The sequence below is a fragment of the Delphinapterus leucas genome, chromosome 11, assembly GCF_059928025.1.
Source record: "Delphinapterus leucas isolate spDelLeu-1000000601 "Yukka" chromosome 11, BTC_Dleu_Yukka2, whole genome shotgun sequence".
NCBI classification, from domain to species: Eukaryota; Metazoa; Chordata; class Mammalia; order Artiodactyla; family Monodontidae; genus Delphinapterus; species Delphinapterus leucas.
The window spans coordinates 56263656-56284008 of NC_143139.1; the positions used below are offsets into that span (position 1 = coordinate 56263656).

Consider the following 20353-nt stretch of genomic DNA (forward strand, 5'->3'; position numbering starts at 1 on the left):
ACAGTGAAGCACTGACTTTCTTGTGACTTCAGTCATTTCTAACCAGGTTTCTGAGGTTACCTCCTCACCCACTATCTCTAGTCATCCCTGGAGTGCAGAATCTGTGATCTCAAAGGATGCTATGAAATTCTCCCAATGAAATTAATTTAATTCACTTTTTCTAAAATAAGTAAAAATTAAAAATAAATAGTGTATATACAAAATTTTATATACGCATGTTCATCTACACCGACACACACACGGACACACACACTATCATTTTTCTAGGAAAGAAAATATGTGTGAACGAGAGGGTGGCTCATGCATCAAATGATAATGTGTCCCGTAACTCCAGAAAGTTGGACACTCCCCACTGTGAGAGTCAAGCCACTCAAAAAGGTCTCTACCTTGCCAATAACCATTGTAGCTGAGCGAATAAGGAGATCCCTATGACCTGGGAAATGGGGAAGAGATAAGAGGAATCAGGTCTGAGGCCAGAGCAGTCGCCTCATAGGCACGCTCCCCGTGCCGTGCCCAGTCTGATAATTGCTCTGTGTCCTGCTCTGTTATCTTGAGTACAGCTTAATCCTGGCTTAAATTTGGTCCCTCATGCAGAACACTTCCCAGAACTCTTCCCCTGTCCACCCAGCCTGCTGTGTGTTTTGGCACTGCAAACTCATTTTGATGTTGGCTGGAGGAAAGCATAATTAGGAAGGAAAATATTATAGAGATTGGATACCATTTACAGTGAACTTTAAGGAGTGGTACTGTGGGGCTTCTTTGTGTCCTGGACTCAATCTCAATTTATTAAACTTTTATTGTTTAATAAAATTTGCTCAAAAATGAATGGATCTTAGAAATATTATCCTGTTGGCAGTAATTAAAAGGAAGGTTGCCTTTAGGAAGAGTATATATGCTCTAAATGACACTTATGTGAGATGGCTTGTTATCTTAGACCACCAGGGGGAGCACAGCCCATCTCCATGGACATCAATAATTGAAACCCACGTGGCTGGAACACACGAGGCTGAATTCTGGGGTATTACTTTTTTTCAGCTACTGCCTTATATTCAGGTAGGAAAACACTGTCTTCAGGGCAGCCTACTTAAATTTAAAGTCTCTCTACAGTTCACCTATTTATCTCCAATTAGGATGTGTGAGGAAACTTGGAATGCAGCACTGACCCTTGAAATTATTGAATTAATTATGCATAACCAGCTCTAGTACAATTAAATAAAATGTAAAAATACACAGTGAGAACGAAATACTGTTTAGCTCCAACATTTGTCATGGCAGGTTTAAAGCCTCCCACTGCCCACAAATGGGTTAAAATAGTCAAAATAGTCTGGGATGCTTAAGAAACTCCAGTGCAGCACCTTAAACAATTTTGAAAAATATAAGACATGTAGAATATATTAATGTCATTCCAGACACAGACATCTGTTTTGGAGAAATAACACACAAGACCTCAGTGGCAAATACACATATGGACATGTGTGTCCCCAGATACAGCACTCCTGTAGATGATTTCATAAATGCTGATGTAATAAGCTCTAAAGATCATACCGGGTGGCTGTATGGAATGTTACTATAAGAATTACCTAGTATTTGCCTGATCCATAAGAATTGGGTAACACTGAATAATTTAGTGGACTAGATAATGAAACATATTATTGAAAATTCAGTAGAGAAAGGAGGAATGCTCTTCATGATGATTTTTTCCCCTCTTTTAAGCTTTTGAATATTTTTGTGAATTGGTGGGTGGTTTGGGAGTGTATGATTGGTGCAGGTATTGAGACAGGAAGGGGGGAAGGCAGATGAAGCATATAGCTGCTTAATGGCAGAACAAGGGAGCCGAACGGGACTGAATAAGTAGCAAAGAAGACTGAATGAGTCAGTACATGCCATGCACTTCCAACAGTGCCTGGCACATAGTACGGGCTCAAGAAATGATGGTTACTGTTATTACTGATGTAGTTGCTGTTAATGTTACTCACCCATTTAATAATTAAACCCAGCAGATAATAGGCTTTATTGCGGAAAGAACCTTTGAGCAGTTTTCTGTTACATCTCCCTGCATCCAGCAGAGAGAAAATGAAATGACATAAAAATTCAGTTTTCTTCTTTTAAAAACTTGTCACAAAAGGAGCTCCCACAGTGACTTTTGGGAAAGTAATCCTGTGTCTTACAGCAGAGTTAATTCGTGATCACTTACCGTCAGCCTCTCTCACCACCACTGTGAAGTATTTCACAGCTCCATTGGTGTCGCTGAACCAGCTGCAGTTGAAAGTAAAGTTGATGGAAGATTTGCTAATTAGCACATCCTTTTTATTCACCCGAATATGTGGAGGTGGAGGAGGAGGGCCTGGAAGAAGGGTGGGGAGGGGACCAAGAAGGGTCACAACTATGCTTTTACATATAAACTATCAGTGAAATGAAGATCTCTACTCACCTACATCAGACTGTGTGTGTGTGTGTGTGTAATGCTTGGAATCAAGAAAACCTCCTCCTCTCCTGAAGGGAAGCAGGCAGAGGAAGTGATTTGCCAGTAGCACATTAAACATAATGAAAGAGGCAGCTCCTCAGCAGGATTTCCTGGAGTTGTAGCATCAAACTGCTTAAAAGCTCCATTATGGCTCTAACTGTGTCAGGCAAAGAGATGTATTTAAATACTAACTCATTCAGGTTCTTTAAGATCATTTAACTTGTTTGCTGCCAGGATGTGTTACACAGAGAAATGTTTCTACTTCCCAGAGCCTTTCAGATCCTCTTCAAGTGACAAGACACACTAATGTGGGTGAGCCGTATGCACGTGAACAGGGGTGGTGGATACCACGGAGCAAGGCACACGCCCTGGGTGCGCCTCCAGGGACACTTACGGTCTATCATGGTGATGGTGCTGTCTTCGACCACCTCACTGCTCATGCCGGCTGACTGCACCTTGATGGACACCAGGTATCTCTTATGGGGCACTAGCATCATGATGTTAACCAGAGATTTTTCTTTCTCCAACTTTCTGGAGAACTCAACTTCTTGAGTGTCCATTTTCCGGCACTCGATGCTGTACCCATCAAAGTCAGAATCGGGAGGGATCCAAGAACAGGCGATGGCCGTGGAGTTCTGAGGACGGCAATGCAGATTCTGTATCTTGTCTGGCTCTAAAGGAGACAGGAAGAGACACTTTTCACAACTCTGTGAGACATCCTTTTAGCTCCTTTGGCTCCAAGTAGCTCAGAGACCTAAATAAATAATTCTCAATCTTCGTGTGAATTGTCTTTCATAGATGTCCAAGGGGATTTCTGCCTATGAGACTCCGCTTTGAGAAACACTAAACATTAAAATTCTGTCCCTTTAGAAAAATCACCGGGTGCCATTGTGACTGGAAACGCGTGGGCACTGAAATCAAGTGGCAGAAGTCAGATAGAAGGTGGGGCAGAGTAGCCGAGAGGTGCAGCTTGATCTGCCTGAATTTAAATTCTGTTTGCCAGCGACTCACTCGTGGGCAAGTGATTTAACACATCTGTGCCCTATCTGTAAAGTGGGGAAATTAAGAATACCTACTTCCTATGGTTACTGTAACGACTCAATGAGCTGAAACATGCACAGCCACCCAGCACAGTGGCTGGCGCGCTAACTGCTCAATAAATGTTAGTTCTTAAAATGAGGAAAGAAATGGCATTGCTGACGTTTTTACCCTCTGCATCTGGCTTCTGTCCCTGTCTTCCATTTTTTGCCTGCCCCTCCCTGCTCACACGCCATGCCCCAGGGACTGAACTGCTGTGATTCCCCACAGATGCCAGACTCTTCCATCCCCCTGTTTCATCCCCCTGTGCTTATGGTCGTTCACTTTCTTCTGCCTGACAGAGTGCCTGACTCAGTAGGGACTTGAATGGCAGCTGATTTTATTTGTTCCTGTGAGTGACACAACCATGAGTCTGAAAGAAAAGCAGTCACGTGACCGTGCAAGTTAACAACCAAACCGTGTAGGTTACCCCGTTATATATGCTCTTCTGGGAACTATGTGTAGACCTACTTGGCCCTCCCAGCGGCAGCACCTGTTGCTCTGGTTTGGAGCACGACCCCCCTTCCCCGACACGTGCTTTGTTACAGGAGTCACTGTCCTCACCAAACACTCGGCATCTGCGTGCTCCTGAGCGAATTCCTGTTTCATATCAAGGTCTATAAATGTAAGCTAAGTCACAGCAGGTTAGATGAGGATGATTTAGGGAAAAAAAATCAAGCCGAGGATTTTTCAGGATAGAGGAAGAATTGGCCTTTGAGGCAGACAATAATTGTGTCTTTTCAAACATTAATTGCGTGTTAATCTTTTGAGCTCCCTTCAAACCAAGTCACAGCTGAGACCCAAAGACACCTCCTTTTTCAGCTTTGGAGAAATTCTTTGAAAACATCCTGCCTAATCCATAATTCTGATAATTTACACAAAGTATAATATGGAAATTTGCTTTGATCTCTTCCCTCAGTTCCTTCTCTCTCCTCCTTTTCACCTCTAAATCCTGCCTGTTTTCCAAGACTCAGGTTACATTTCCATTCACTAAGAAACAAGTACCTACTGTGTATGATGTGCCCTTCTAGAGACTGTGAACAGTACAGAAGTGAACAAGATATTAGCTGTAACCTCTAGGAAGGGAGATGAGTCCAAACCAGTCATAATACAAGGTAGAAAAGAGAATGTACCAGAAGAAATGGGGAAGAGGATGCTGTGTGAAGTGACAGACAACTTTCTGCTTCCGGCGTTAGCGGTGGGCAGGAGTTAGCAAAGCCTTTCTGGCAGAGATGACACCTCGCCTAGATACTGGGAGAGGGGCATTTTAGGCAGAGAAAACCATGAACCTGGGCACCAAGGGTGGTGCTGGGAGGAGTGGGAAGGTGGCTGGTGGAGCAGTGCAAGCTGTTCAGCATGGCTGGAGTGTGTTTGTGAGAAATGGGGCACTGGAATGATTTTACATGAGAATTCTCAACTTCTGTTTTGTTTAATCCTCTGGTCTTCTGTTACCCACAGCCAAACCCAATCTGAACTAATGCAACCCTCAAAGTTCATTCCGCCATTCCCCGTAAAACTCAGCATCGAGCCCCTCTTGGTGCCGGCTGCTTTCCTCTTGGGCACGCCCCATTTGGTAAATGCTTCTCTTAAATTCTAGCATCCAGGACCGAATACAATATTCCAGATGCGATCTGACCAGCCCAACCTCAACTGAGCTCTCAGATTCTAACACCTGTGATTCAATTACACAGCCCACAATATGCCACTGCAAACCCCTCTTGATCTGGCTATAAACTAAAACTCTTCGTTCTTTTTCACATATTTCTCTTGACACACACCTATCTGATCCCAAACTGCTCTTTGGATACAATATCCAAAGAGTTATAATTTTTGTAGCATGAATGTTTGTTGAATTAACAAAACAGCTACTGGCTTAAATTTCTAATTTTCAACTTCGTATTTTATCAATAGCCAATAACTATTTGATCTGATCTCAGAAACTACATTTACTGGGTATTATTGAAAAATAAATATTTCGATTGAGGTTCCTATACCAAAAACTTCTGTTTCTTTGAGGTCTGTGGTATTTATCTCAAAATGCCTTGTGTGTGGGCTCCCCTGGTGGCGCAGTGGTTGAGAGTCCACCTGCCGATGTGGGGGATGCGGGTTCGTGCCCCCGGGGGGGTCCCACATGCCGTGGAGCGGCTGGGCCCGTGAGCCATGGCCACTGAGCTTGTGCGTCCGGAGCCTGTGCTCCGCAACGGGAGAGGCCACAACAGTGAGAGGCCCGCGTACCGCAAAAAAAAAAAAAAAAAAAAAAAAAACCCTTGGGGAAGAAACTGATATGTACTTTATTGTTGAAGTATTTTCATCTTTAGAATTTACAGCAATATGTCCTAACCAATCCCTCTGTTTCTAGTTTGCCCCTTTCGATCTGTTCTCTGTTCCACCCCCATAGTGACTTTCTAAAATGCAAATTTGATTATATCTCGGCTGAAAATCCTTCAGTGGCTCCAATGGACTGAGGTTCAAAATCATCACCGTGGCTCACAAGACGTTTTATGACCTGATTCTCCTAATCCTTACCTATTATCCTCTGGCCAACTAAACTCCTTTCTATTCCTGCCTCCTGCCTGGTTTTGGAATCTTTTATTCTCTCTACCTGGAACATTCTTTACTTCTTTCTTCATCTCCACCCGGTGAGTCTTACTCTTTCCTTGTTTTTTTTTTTTTTTGCGGTACGCGGGCCTCTCACTGTCGTGGCCTCTCCCGTTGCAGAGCACAGGCTCCGGACGCACAGGCCCAGTGGCCATGGCTCACGGGCCCAGCCATTCCGCGGCATGTGGGATCTTCCCGGACCGGGGCACGAACCCGTTTCCCCTGCATCGGCAGGCGGACTCTCAACCACTGTGCCACCAAGGAAGCCCTTTCCTTGGGTTTTGATTTGGATGTTTCTTCTTCTAGGAAGCTCCCTTTTATTGGGTCAGATGCCTTTACCCTGTGTTTCTCTAGTGCCAAATACTTCCTTCATCACACCCAAAATGTCTTGTTAATGATAGTACCTCCCACTCGACTGTAAGCTCCACGAGGGCAGAGATTATTTCTTGTTGTTAAAGTTGAATAAATGAACAAATCTATATAGAACTTCTGTCTGAACTCAAATCTAACCAATTTCAGGTAAAAATGTGGATTTAAACCAAGCCCCACTGGAATAAGATGTTGCAACACATACTTCCTCCCCACTTCATCTGAGAATCAAGACATGTCATACTTGTCCTCACAGATCCAAAAATTGGTTTGCTGTAGGTTTTCCAGGAATCACCACTGACAGTCTTGACACTGAATTGATAAGATCTCCCTGGACGAAGGCCATACACGATGCGTCCTTCTGATTTTCTGTTGCTGTAGGGGTTGAAGACTGTGACGGCATCTCTGGGGAACCACTGCAGCTCAAAGTCATCATAGTCTGTCCAGTCCGGTGGCCCTTTCCAGGTGATGGCCAACGATGTGTTCGCAACATCAGCAAATGACATAAGACTGGGAGGACTTGGGGCTGTATGTATGAGCAAGTAAAAAATCATGTAATCACTTCTATGCCATAACATATATAAATAAGATAGCTGAGCGACATCAGACATACGTTTAACGTACTTCATAGGAAGAGGTAATATGACAACATAATAATAAGAGCTTCCATTTACAGTATTTACTACGTGTGAGACACTGTCCTCAAGTGTTTTATGTACATTTTCTTTAATTTTTATAACCAGAGATTTTTTACCAGGGTGCTATGGAGCATGAGTGTGCCCTGAATGGATTACAAGTATGAGAAGATATTTATTCCATCAGATTTGCGGATGTGAAGGCTAGAGTCCACAGACAGTTACATCCAATTGCAGAGAGCCTTGTTCATTGACCCCAGGGTGGCACACAGATATCAATGTTATCTGTGTGTGCCCAAGAAATAAGAAAATTTAGAAAGCACTGATCATAGTAACACAATGATGATGTATATGACTATCCCCATTTTACAGATAAGAAAGCTGAGGCTTAGAGATGCTCGGTGACTTGCCCAGCTTCACACAGGTAAGTGGTAGAGCTGAGCCAAGGACCTAGATCTTTTCACCCAAAGTCTGTCTCCTTTACCCATTCTATCACAGAGCCTTCCCAAGTTCAGGGGCTAGCACATGGTACATCATTACCGATTTTATTTCTTATTAATAAGGCCGTAATTAAAACATGCCTGTGGAAGCTACTTCCCACCAACACTTGGCCATTGGCAACTGGGCTTCTTACCTGTTCTGCTCTCCCCCGTGACCTTGTTGCTGAGATCTCCACTATGAGTTATCACACACAGCGTGTATTTCCTTCCGGGAACGAGGCCATGGAAACGCCACTCCGTCAGGTCCTTGTCTTTCCAGTTTTCCTTCTTTGTGCCATTTGGGTTGTAGAGAATCAGCTCATAAAAGTCGAAGTCCCCAGAGGCTGGACTCCAGCTGAACCAGAGACTGTCTGTCATGTTTCGATTGGATCCCTTGAGGTTACTCACAGAGGCTGGGACTTAAGAGAAGGACAACCTTTACTAAAAACAAGACAGATAGAAACAAAGGCATTTTGGCCCACAGGTGAAAACATAAGCTATGTTGGGTGTACGGGTGAGTAGTGCTTATTGTAGAGTCAGATCTTGCTTCTACTTCAGGTCACTTGAGTTTAGGGGCATGTGGTCTAGAGACCTGGCACAAATTAAAATAAAACAAAGCACAAGAGGTGGTGACTTCTGTATGCTCGTTACATGTCCTCTGATAAACATATAAAGTGAAATCTTCAGAAATGACTAAGACTGGTCAAATAGTTCATAACTTAGGATATAAAAAGCCCTGAAAGTTGTTCATAAAATGTTCCTGCCCCTTCCAGTCTGGCCCATCTCACTTGGGCCACCATCCCATAACATCCCTCTCTGGGCCTCTTTACTTCCTCTCCATCCTCTCTTAGGTTCTCAGTTCTCTCTCTCAGCCCTTTCTTCCCCCAAAATCTATACTGATGGAACCTCACTTGGGAAGTGAAGTGTTAACAGTCATTTCTACCATAGTATAAATTAGTCAGGCTGGCACCTGTCCCGTGGGTATGTAAGCTTCATGATTCTTTGGAGAGTGAAGACTGTTGTCCCTTGTTGGAGGAATTTTAAACATAATGAGCAGATAAGGGAAGACGTGCCTAGGGCAGATGGCCCTGAAGATGGTAACATCTAGGAAATTCCACTCATGGCTTATCCGCTGCTCTTTTTCGTTCCCTCAGAAGGCAAGCTGAGAACTCCTGCTGAGTGACTAAAATGAGCTCTTCCCATGGCTCATCTCACCTTCGGGTCTCAGCTGAAAAGCCTTCTCTGTCTAAAGGGGTCTCTAAGTCTTGTCCTGCCGAGTCACGCTGTGTCATAACATAATGTTTATTTCCTTCAGAGGATTTAAGGGGTTCCAAAATCATCACCCTTTAAAATCTGCTGTCCTGTTCCCTCCTCCTCTCTGCTAGTGTAGAGCCCTGTGAGGTCAGGGGCCCTGTGAGTCTTGTCTACTCTCCTAGTGCAACAGTGAGCCCAGTGCCTGGCACACAAGAGCACTCAAAAACAACTGTCAATTAAGAATAAAAATTGGGGACTTCCCTGGTGGTCCAGTGGCTAAGGCTCAGTGCTCCCAATGCAGGGGGCCGGGGTTCCATCCCTGCTCAGGGGACTAGATCCCACATGCATGCTTCAACTCAAGAGTTCACATGCTGCAACTAAGATCCGGCGCAGTCAAATAAATAAATAAATAAATATTTTTAAAAAGAATAAAAATTGAATAGAAAAAAATGAGATAATGGACTCAAATTATGGAGAAAGAGTAGATTCAGTTTCTTATTTGCAAAACCCAGGATGTTCCTCTCTCTCATTTTCCTGGAACTCTTGTGTTCACTTCACCTAGTGCTGTGTTTCTGATTCACAGCAGTCTTTGCTTGTTGGCCCCATTTGTAGCTGCCCTTCCTTGGACCTGCTCTCCACTCCATCTATTTCCTGTAGAAAGCTGAAAGGCACAGCTTGAATTGAGCCCTGATGGCTTATAACCCTCGCGTAGCAGTTTGCTGGCAAGTAGAGGAGCCAGACTCATTTTTTTCACTAAACTCTATGAGGTAAGCACGTGTAGGAAACAAAGCAAAAACCAGTGCAAAAACTATTCTGATATATAATCAAAGGTCTGATTTAGGGTCAGAAATTTCATATAAAGGTCACGAATTTCATATAAAGCTACACCCTGGGTAGAACAGGAAACTAAGGACAAATCAAGGAAAAGCCAGTGAGTACTGTGACAATTTCCCTGCTATTCATTACAGCTTGGGTTCAGGTCTTACCTGTTCTACCGAATATGGAAGACTCATTAGACAGCTCCCCACTGTGAGTTACAATCACCATTTTGTACATTCGACCTTGTAGCAAGTTCTGGAAAGAGAAGCTCTGGACTTGCGGGCCAACTTGAGCTCGCTCCTGAAGAGTTCGATCTGGGTTGTACAGAAAGATGTTGTACCATTTGAGCTCCCCCTCTGAGGGGGTCCAGCTGAAGGACAGGTGTCTGGTGGCGTTCTCTGTGATCCTCAGGTTGGTGACAGCTGCTGGGACTAGAAAGGTTGAGGAGAAAGAGAACGAGACTGAGTTTGGTACAGCCAACCCTGACCCAGCCCGGGGTTGGTGCCTAGATGGCCACACTCCATCAAGCAGCTCAAAACACACCATCCCTGCCTTTAAGAATATTGACTACATGGAGACCCCAGAGCAAAGAAATCCGAATAATGTGAATTAGCGAGGCTGAAGCTGTTAATGTTAAAAAGCAAAACCACAAGAGAACAACAACAAAAACCCCCCACTAATGGAAAACTATCTTTAAAGACATTTTTTTGCATGTAAAATAAATGTTAGTCTGACCTGTGTGACTAAATGTTTTTCCAGTACTAGGAACTAGATCAGAGACCAGCAATCTATCTCTGAGTGCCCTCTGAGAGCTAAGAAATGACCATTGGAGGGAAGGGCAGTGGGAAGGAGAGACTAGGTATGAAAGAAAGGGAAAATCAGGCAGAAAGAGAAAACTAGATTCAGAGACATGGGAAAGAGAAGGAAGAGGAAAAGCCAAAACCCAAAACCATTTTTTAAAAAAGGTTTACATTAGGATTTTGGAACCTTTTTGGCCTTCCGTGCTACCTGCTGGCAAGGTGAAATGACCTGCTTCCAAACTGTTGGCACAGATGCTGCCTGATACCATGGAAGTCTTAAGATGCCCGTGGAAATAGAACAGGACATCTGTCTCCTCTCTCCTGGGTTCTCTTCTCCAAACACTTTCTCAGGCTCTTTTGCTTTTCCCCTCTCCTTATGCCAGATCCTTAAAAGTTGGTATTTCCCATGGTTTCACCCTTTGTCTCCTTCATATTCCATAACATGAGCGAAACAGTCAGTCTCATTCACTTTATGGCTCGCTATGGCCTGCATGTTTGTGTCTCCACCCCGACCCTCCCGGAGATTCATGTTGAAGCCTAAAGGCCTAAATGATGGTTTCAGGGGGTAGCGAATGGAAGATGATTAGGCCACGAGGGTGGAGACCTCATGAGTGGGATCAGTGCCTTATAAAAGAGACCCCAGAGGGCTCTCTCATCCTTCCCACCATGTGAGGACACGGTGAGAAGATGCTCGCTGTGATGCAGAAAATGGGCCCTCACCAGACACCAAATCTGCTGGAGCCTTGACCTTCAACTTCCAGCCTCCAGAGCTGTGAGAAGTAATGTCTGTTGTTTAAGCCACCCAGTTTACGGTATTCTCGTTATAGCATCCTGAACACACTAAAACATGGATTTAACTAGAATTTTTGTCCAAATCTTTATCTCCAGCTCACTTTTCTGAGCTCAGGACCCCTATTATCAATAACCTATTGATCACCTCTCTCTGCAAGTCATTCAGACATCACAAACTCAGTTCAGAGCTGAGCCCTGTATCTTTTTCCTTGACACTCTCTCCTCCTGCTTCTCTTATCTCAGTTAATAGAATCATCTTCTACCAGGTAGAAACTGTAGAATCTTCTTCTGTTCCTCCTTTTATACTCTACTCAGCCACCAAGTGCCATCTTATCTAATGCAGGACTATTTCTTGACTATATCTACTATTCTTCATCAGGGCCCCTGCATTAGTTTTGCTTTGGACCCTTATCGTTGCTATGACTGCCATCACCTTAGGACCCCAGTTGCCTCTCTGACCACCTCCCCTCACTTTGCCGTCACTCACTGTGCTCTACCAATAGTGGCCTCATTGCTACTTCTCCAAAGCTCCCACCTCAGGTTCTTCGCCTTGCTGTTTGCTCTGCTTCAGGATGCTCTTCCCCAAATATCTACACGGTCCTCTTTCTCACTTCTTTCAGACTTTTACTCAAATGTCACCTTCTCAACAAAACCTTTCAGGACTGTACTATCTAAAATTGTTAGCGTCTAGCACTTGCTAACCCACTTCCTGCTTTAATTTTCTCCTCAGTATTTATTACCATTTAACGTACTATATTTTTTACTTCTTTATTTTCTTCATTGCCTTTCTCCCCTACTAGAATAGAGGCTTCATGACCACGAGGGCTGTTTTATTCATTTCTGTGTATCCAGCATTTAGGACAGTGCCTGGCACACAGTAGGTGATCAATAACAAGTTCATTTATGAGCCTGTCTCCCCACCTTTGGTCTCTTCTCCATTCAATCTATCCCCCATTGCCATCTGATTTACCTTTTTCTTTTTTAAAGTACAAATCTTTATTACAGAACGTTCACTGTCCGGCTGAAAAACTTTTATTGTCTCCTTTTATTTATTTTATAAGATGAAAAATAAATTCCTGAGGAAGGCACGCCAGGCACTATCTAATCTGGCCCGAACCTGCCTTTCCAGCCTCACGTCTCCACCATGTAACACACACTTCGGCCACCGCAAAATCTCCCTGCTCCTTCTCACACCTCCCTGTCTTGGCACGTGGTCGTCTGTCTGCACTGGGTGTCCTTCTAGCTTTTCTCCACGTGGAGAATTGCTTCATCCTTCATGACAGTACTGAAAGGTCACTTTCAAGAAGACTTCCCAATTCCACCTGACTCCATGCTCCCCTTGATGCTGGACATCCCTCTCTCACAAACAACCCTTATCACAATGTATTGACATTATTTGTCCATGTGTCTGTCTCCCCCAATTGTCAGTCACTTCTTCCAGGGCGAGAAGCATGCCTAACTTAGCTTTATGTCCCTATCGACATCAAACCCCTTTCAGACCTGGGTGCTTAATAAATAAATAATCAGTTAGACCAGTGGTGCTGTCTGAATAATGGCCCCCAAAGATGCCCATGTCCTAATCCCCGGAACCTGTGAATATGTTACCTTATGTGACAAAAGGGACTTTGCAGATGTGGTTAAGTTCAGGATCTTGAGATTATCCTGGATTGTCTGAGTGGTGACCAATGTGATCACAAGAGTCCTTAAAAGATGGAAGAGGGAGGCAAGAGAGCAGAGAAGGCGATATGGTGACAGACACAGCGGTTGGAGTGAGGCCACTGCTGGAAGGAATGTGAGTGGCCTCTAGAAGCTGAAAAGGGTGAGGAATGGCTTCTCCCCACGAGGTCTCTAGAAGAAACACAGTCCTTTTGTGACCTGACGCCTTGATTTTAGCCCCATAAAACCTATTTTCAGATTCTGATCTCCAGAACTATAAGATAATAAATCTGTGTTGTTTGAAGCTGCAAAGTTTGTGGCAATTTATTACAGCAAAAATAAGAAATGAATAGAGCCAGTTTTGATGCAAAATCTGAATTGGAGTGTGGTGGGCTGAAAGCTGTGCGAATAGGCCGACTGGCGGAAGTGGCAAATCACGGTGAATGTCCCTGCTGTGTCAAGAAATATATATCATCTCCCAGTGTTGCTTCATCCCTTTGGCCCTACAGTTCCTAAGGAATGGCAGACAGGGAGGTGTTGTACGAAACAACAAGCTGTGCGAATTACCTGTCCGGCCTTCGGTCTGGGCTTCCTTGCTAAAGAGGCCTCCGCTGACGGTTAGGATCTGTATCTTGTATTTCTTTCCTGGTGTTAGGTCTTCAAATTTGTGCTGCTTAGTCGTGGCTGCCTCTGATGTGTTACTTAGGAGGATCCCATTTTCACTTAGAAGCAGGATATCATATCTTTCTGCCACGCCAACAGCTTTCTGCCAACTTACTATTAAGGAGTGACTACTGTAGGCATTGTCTGCAGTTATTCCCTGGACGGACGCTGGGACTGCAAAGAAAAGAGAGGCCAGTTCCATCACTTAGGGTTAAGTAACCAATTGAGAAAAACGTCCCTACATCAACTGCAGATGGAAGATGATGCCTCATGGTTGCATCATTGACACTTTCCATGTGCCCTTAGGAGAAAGTATTTCTTGGTCTGAATTATCTGTGTAACTGCTTAGATTCTCTCTTTTTTTTTCTTCTCTGATTTAGACGGATCTTGAAGTCAAACAAATAGAAAAATTAGTGGAAGTGACACTGATAAATATGCAGAGTGATGCATATCGATGTATCTAGAAAGTGGAAGAATGCTGAACAAATTTACATTCAATGAATACAGTTTGGATGACTGAATGGTGTTGCTTGTTTAGACTTTCATTCCCAAGATTAACTCAGGTCAAAGCTTTAAGCCTTGACCTAAGCAGTAGCATATAACAGTGTTTGTACTACGGCTCCTGATGTGAAAGGCCAGATAGTATTATTTGTTAATAATATTTTATGTCCTAAGCTTATATTTTTTCTCATTCTACATAATATCCTTAAGAGATCTCATCCACTCCCATGGTTTGAATTGTTAGCCATGTGGTGATGACTCCCAAATTTAAACTCTCAGTTCAGATCTCTCATCTATTTTTGCAAATGACATCCCTCTCTGGATGTTCCACAGACACCGCCCCCTCAACCCTCAAGATGCCCAGACTGAACTGCTCATCTCCCTCCCACCACCTCCTCATTGCCCTTTGTTGGTCCAAGTCTTGGTCCAACTCTTGATCCAAGCCAGAAACTTGTCACACTCACCTTTCTACAGAATCAAACACGAGTCTTGTCATTCCTGTCTCCTAAATCTTACATGTCTTGGGTCTTTCCACTTCTCTCCTTCTCTTCCTCACTAGCCTAGGACTCCATCATCTCTCACCCACAGTACTGCAAGTCCCTTGTTTCCTCACTTCCCACTGTTTCTAACTGTACACAGTGTCTGGCAGATTCTCATAGCATGCCATGCTGATGGCCCTTTAATCGCTATCCACAATTCTAAACACTTTAACAAGGCATACAAGGCCCTTCGAAATTAGGTCCATCTACCTACTTGGCCACGTGGCTCACATCGTTATTCTAGCATAAGTAGTGTATAGCTCCGCAAATGTGCCATGCTTTCTCTTCCGTCCAGGCCTTTGCTTTTCTGCTGGAACCAGATCAACACATACTTCACCAGGATAATTTCTTAGTATCTTTTTAAATGTTACCTCCTCCTGGAAGCCTTCCCTGACTCTTTTTGTTTGCTCCTATAGTATCCTGACATTACTTTTATTTTAGCACTTATCATGCTATACTTTAGTTGCCTTTTACCTGACTCCACTATATTGTAAGCTTCTTTGGTCAGGGGCTCTATCTTGCTGCTGAATTCCCATTTTCTAACATAGTGCTTGACATATAGTTGGAGATATACGTATATGAAACAGACACAGAGAAGGGCACAGTACAGAGGCCCATGCCCCACAACTAAATAAGTGGTCATGAGAACGGAAGACATCTAGTACATATTGTATCACAGTAGAGAGAGCATGACGCTTGGAGCCAGATAGACCTAGATTTGAATTATAGCTCTAGGTCTTATTACATGTATCCTTGATAATGTTTTATAAACTTTCTAAGCCTTGCTTTCCTCATCTATAAATTGAAGATAATGATCTCTACCTTGTAGTATGGTTAAAGATCATTTTAAATGCCTGGCATTTATAGTGGTGCTGATAGCTTATTTTTGTTTTGAAAGTACTATGTGAATAGTGATATTAATATAAATAAACAGATACATTATTAATTCATCACAAATGAAGTAGATGGCATAGGTGTGTTTTTCTTTAAAGAATTTTGAGAAAGGGGTAAAATTTTGAAACACGCAGAGTTAGAGAATCAACTATTATATCCCTTAGCAAGTATAAAAATCTATTCACATGATTTCGTTTCTAATTACCTTTCATTTGTTTTTGAATCACTCTATTCAGAAACAAAAATGCAAAGAAAAAAAACATGAGAAAGGCTCTTGAAACCACATTGAATTGTACGAACTTAGTGGTTTTGAATTTGGGTATTTTCCATTTGTGAGTGGCCAAGCCCATCCATCGTCCCATTATGGAGAACTATTTGGCCCTTCTGCAGGGGGACGCTTACCTGTACGCCCGAGCGCATCTACTTGGTTCTTCTGGGACCCGCTGACAGAGGCGATCACGATCCGGTACTGCTCCCCAGCCTCCAGCCTGTGGAACGTGTGCTCAGAGACAAGCTTGGGGACCGTCTGAGACTCAACCTTTTGATTCTGCCTGAACGCTGACACCGTGTAGGAATCCACGTCCCCCCCACCTGGAGTCCAGTTCACTGTCAGGCTATCTGTCGCCCCGTTGGGAGAAACGTGAATATTTTTGACAACACTAGGAACTAAAAAAGAGAATAAATTTAAAAACCATCACTTAGAGAATGAACTGTGGAAATTTTCAACTAAAAGTTTCGTGCTTCCTACCTTTTGGCATCTACTGAAAAAATACATATGAAAAATATTGGTATCAATCTACCATTTTTCTCTGACTTTTCTGCTTGAGCTGAAGTTGATGGGGGAAGTTTAGAGGGACATCAAGGCCAGTGAGTGGAAATGAAGAATGCCAGTTATATAGTGAGCGCTAACTAGATTGACTTGGTCCAAGTCTTGGTTTTCTTATCTACTAGTTGTGGGACTATAGGCAAACTGCTTAACCCCTGTAAGTTTCAGTCTCCTTATCCGAAAAACAGCAATGATAATAATAGCGACCAGCCCACGAAATTGTTAGGACTGAACAAAATGTACATATAAAGTACTTTGCTGTGTGTCTAGTTCACAGTAAACTCTTAATAAATGTTAACTATTATAGCAACACTCCTAATAGAGTTCCAAAGAAGGAATATCCAACCAACCAATCAGGTTATTTATATTTAATCTGTAAGCCTCACAGGCAACAGCTATTTATATCAATTCAATGTTATTTTTCAGAAAGCTTTTTTTTCTCCCCCTACATCGTACTTTAGTTTTGTTAAACCAGCTCGGACAACATTATTGTCACTCTCAAGATAACCTTCTCCCTTCTTGCCACCCCCCCAACCCCTTAGCCCTTTAAATCCTCAACCAAAACGCCTGGCTACCCAACATGCTAAATACACCGCACTATCTAGTCAGGTTCTAGAGCCGGATTTCCAATTACCTGTGAAGCCCTCAATGAAGGCTGACTGCTGTACATCTCCACTGATCGTCAAGACAAGAATTTTATACTGGCGCCCTGGTGTGAGGGAGGTGAATCGATACTCAGTTGCGGTACTGACAAGGTGAAAAGGAGGAAATACTTTCATATCATTGAAGAGCAGTTGGATCTCATACTGGTCGACGTCCCCATCAGCTCGTGTCCATGTCACCTGAAGGTCCTCAGTGCTCCTGTTGTGCAATGTGAGATCCTTAACAGCTTCCGGGACTATGAGAAGACATTTCAGGAAAGTGACTGATCAGAGTTTACTACACAATAATTTATGAATCACATTCACAGAACTGGCAAACATCTCCCTTTCCCGAATAAACCACTTCAGCTACTTCATGCATAATTAAACAAGAAAAATTGGAAGCAACTATTACAATTGTAATTTTTTTTCTGGCATAAATCTTATATGCTAAGTATTGGTAGAATATAATTGTAAAATGAGTTTTGATCTCAACCCTAGGATAAAACAAGACATCTAGAACTTTAAATGCCACAATGCAGGAGGACAGGGAAGAAAAATGAGAAATTTGGTGTTCCTGCTACCCCACTATGCTTGCTTTTATCTGCCAATAAATATTCTGTAATTATAGGCCATGGCTTGGCTGAACGATGTTGGCTCCAACTGACTAACTGGGAATGTAATTTACTGATCAGTAAGCAGAGGAAATTCAAGGTTCAGATAAATTATTTACTCGATGACCTTCAAGTCCCAACCAACTACCAAATTTTGCAATCTTTCCACTTACTTGTTCTTCCATTCCCTTGTTCACTGGCTTCATATTGTCCACTTTTTGTAGTAACAGTGACACTGTACAACCGTCCAGGGACTAGCTTAACAAATATACACTCGTTTTCAGACTTGGGAATGCTTTTCGTCTGAATGAAGTTGTTTTTGTTTTTAATGGTGACTTCATAGTGATCAAAGTCTCCGGTGGCATGTACCCAGGATACCTTTAAATAGTCGCTCCTGGCTGAGTTGCTGATACTGACTCCCTGGACCTTGTCAGGCACTGCAAAAGAGAACAGAAAACAGCTAGAGATTTAATGGTTCTGAGGGAGCAACTGATCACAGATGACAACACGGGATGATAAAGGAAAGTGAGTAGATTTTTACTGTGTGCATTTACAAGAAAAATCTTAGACCTTCAGATCACAAATTTCTGGAGGGGAAAGATTGTTACCAGTTAAATCAGTTTGGACTGATTAAATGGATCTTTTTACAGACCTGATGAATTAATTCTAACCCTGTTGTTAGCCTACACAAAGTGTCATGTACAAAACGGAGCATTAAACATAATACCTGATGATTAATACGAATGATGGCAATGATATTAACAATTCCAGCATACCTTGGTGACTCAAGATATGATACTAAGTTACCAAGAAGAGTATACACAATCCAAAAGAAAAACGGAAGATGAGGAAACACATATGGTAACTAATACGTGAAAAGATGTTCAACATCATTGGTGATCAAGGGAAATGCAAGTCAGGGCCGTGGCACAATACCATTTTACATCCATTTGCTTGGCAAATTTAAAAACTTGATAAAACCAAGTGTGAGAGAGGATGCCCATCTACAGGAGATTGGATGAATGAAATGGTATATGAACACAGTGAAATACTATACAGCAGTCACAATTTTTCTTAACTCAAAACACAAAAATATGGATTTCACCCTTAATATCAAAACACAAAATATGGATGAATCTTATCAAGATAATACTAAGTGAAAAATCTTAATCCCCAAAGATTACATACTGCATAAAAAATACCTTTTTTTGTATTAAAACAACTAAAATTTTAAAAATATAATTTTAGGATTACATAAATAATAAAACTGCAGGATGGAAGACAAGAGAGAAAAATAAGAGTGAAGATGATGGTTACTTTGGGATGGACCAGTGAGGTGTGAAATACATGATCTGATATAGATTATTATCAAGTCCCTAGCTTTTATTTTGGGTAGTGGTTTCTCAAGTACATATTAAATTACTAAAAATTATTAACTAAATGTCTAAATTTAATTAAATGCCATAAAAACAAACAGCAGTGGCAACTGGTGCACAGGATCCTGAACCAAGAATTATGATTAATCCAACTTTGTACACCTGACATTCCCCATAAACATATAAACAAACGAACAAACAAATCTGTGTACCCATGGGTTTTTTCTCAATTGATCAATCAATCAGTGCTTGTTAACAGGAACACTGTAAAATAAGGCAATTCTGTATTTTGAGCATGATATTAAAGATATTCTATTTTTTCATTTGGGGCTGTATTTTAATTCAGAAGTAGGCCCTAGATTCATTACTATTTGGCTATAACTGGATTTTATAAATATTAATGAGAAGGAGCATTGAAAAGAAGTATGAACTCAATCAGATCCAGGGCCCTAAATTTCTATCTTAATACTAGCATGTTCTCTGGATTGGGTAGCCTCTGTCTGTGTCTGGTTTATGTTAAGGGATTTCTGCTCTGACCACATGCCACGCCTATGTCCAAGTTTTCTCTTCCACTTTCTTCCAAAGCATGAAATGACCCAGAAATTTCAATATTTTGGTATCTAAGCTACATTTTTCATGAAGCTTCTTAACACCTACAAGTTGCATTACTATCCTTTGTTGGCTTATGTGTGCTGGTTTTTGTACTGGAATATATCTCACCACACATATGGAGCAAGGGCAGGTGTGCTTTTTTTCAAGATATTTATCTGGAACCAATCAGAGTGTTGCTAGAATTTAGTCATCACAGACTTGTACCGAAGAAATTCTGAAGTGACACTGTAAGTGTGGGCTAAGAAAGGTCAACGATCCAGGCAATTTACTGAAGGCAAAGCAGGAAGAAAAACCAGACTGAATACCATGCTAAGTCAGTAAGGGGCTCTCCAGGTGGAACTGCGGGTAATTTGTGGGACTTGCCTTGCTGTATGGTGAGATGATGTGATACGGAATTAGAAATATTGACACTTTCACCCGAAATGTAGAAGGCATTGAGACAATCAGCCAAAATCAACAAGGCAACAACTCAGACACGACTCTCCAGTTAAACTGACTTCTCAGGGGCAGTGGTTTGCCTTGATTAGTCACGTGCCAAATCCAAGTTCATGTTGGTAAAGCATCAAAAGGGTGCTTTGAATAAAGGATCACTTTTCTTGCATTTAAAATCAATCCTAGCACAAGGCCTTGCAATATGAAGGTCATGTAAATAGGAAACATTCATGAATTGACACCAAGGGGCAGCAAGGGGCTAGTGGTTGGATGACATATCCTTTAATTTCTGGCAATTTTTAGGCTCCAAAT

At 42.3% G+C, this 20353-nt stretch overlaps 1 protein-coding gene across 2 annotated transcripts in view; it reads right to left on the bottom strand.

The window, feature by feature from the left end:
* The window catches only part of PTPRB (protein tyrosine phosphatase receptor type B), a 118319-nt gene that overhangs the window by 36696 nt on the left and 61270 nt on the right, over positions 1-20353 (bottom strand). For both annotated transcript variants that reach the window (XM_022571539.3, XM_022571540.3), the window contains 9 exons: positions 17795-18058; positions 17001-17264; positions 15943-16206; positions 13511-13780; positions 9863-10126; positions 7778-8041; positions 6753-7034; positions 2859-3137; positions 2195-2344 (listed from right to left, as the gene is read on the bottom strand). In XM_022571539.3, the coding sequence (XP_022427247.2) occupies positions 2195-2344; positions 2859-3137; positions 6753-7034; positions 7778-8041; positions 9863-10126; positions 13511-13780; positions 15943-16206; positions 17001-17264; positions 17795-18058 (2301 nt within the window). The remainder of the gene's footprint in view (positions 1-2194; positions 2345-2858; positions 3138-6752; positions 7035-7777; positions 8042-9862; positions 10127-13510; positions 13781-15942; positions 16207-17000; positions 17265-17794; positions 18059-20353) is intronic.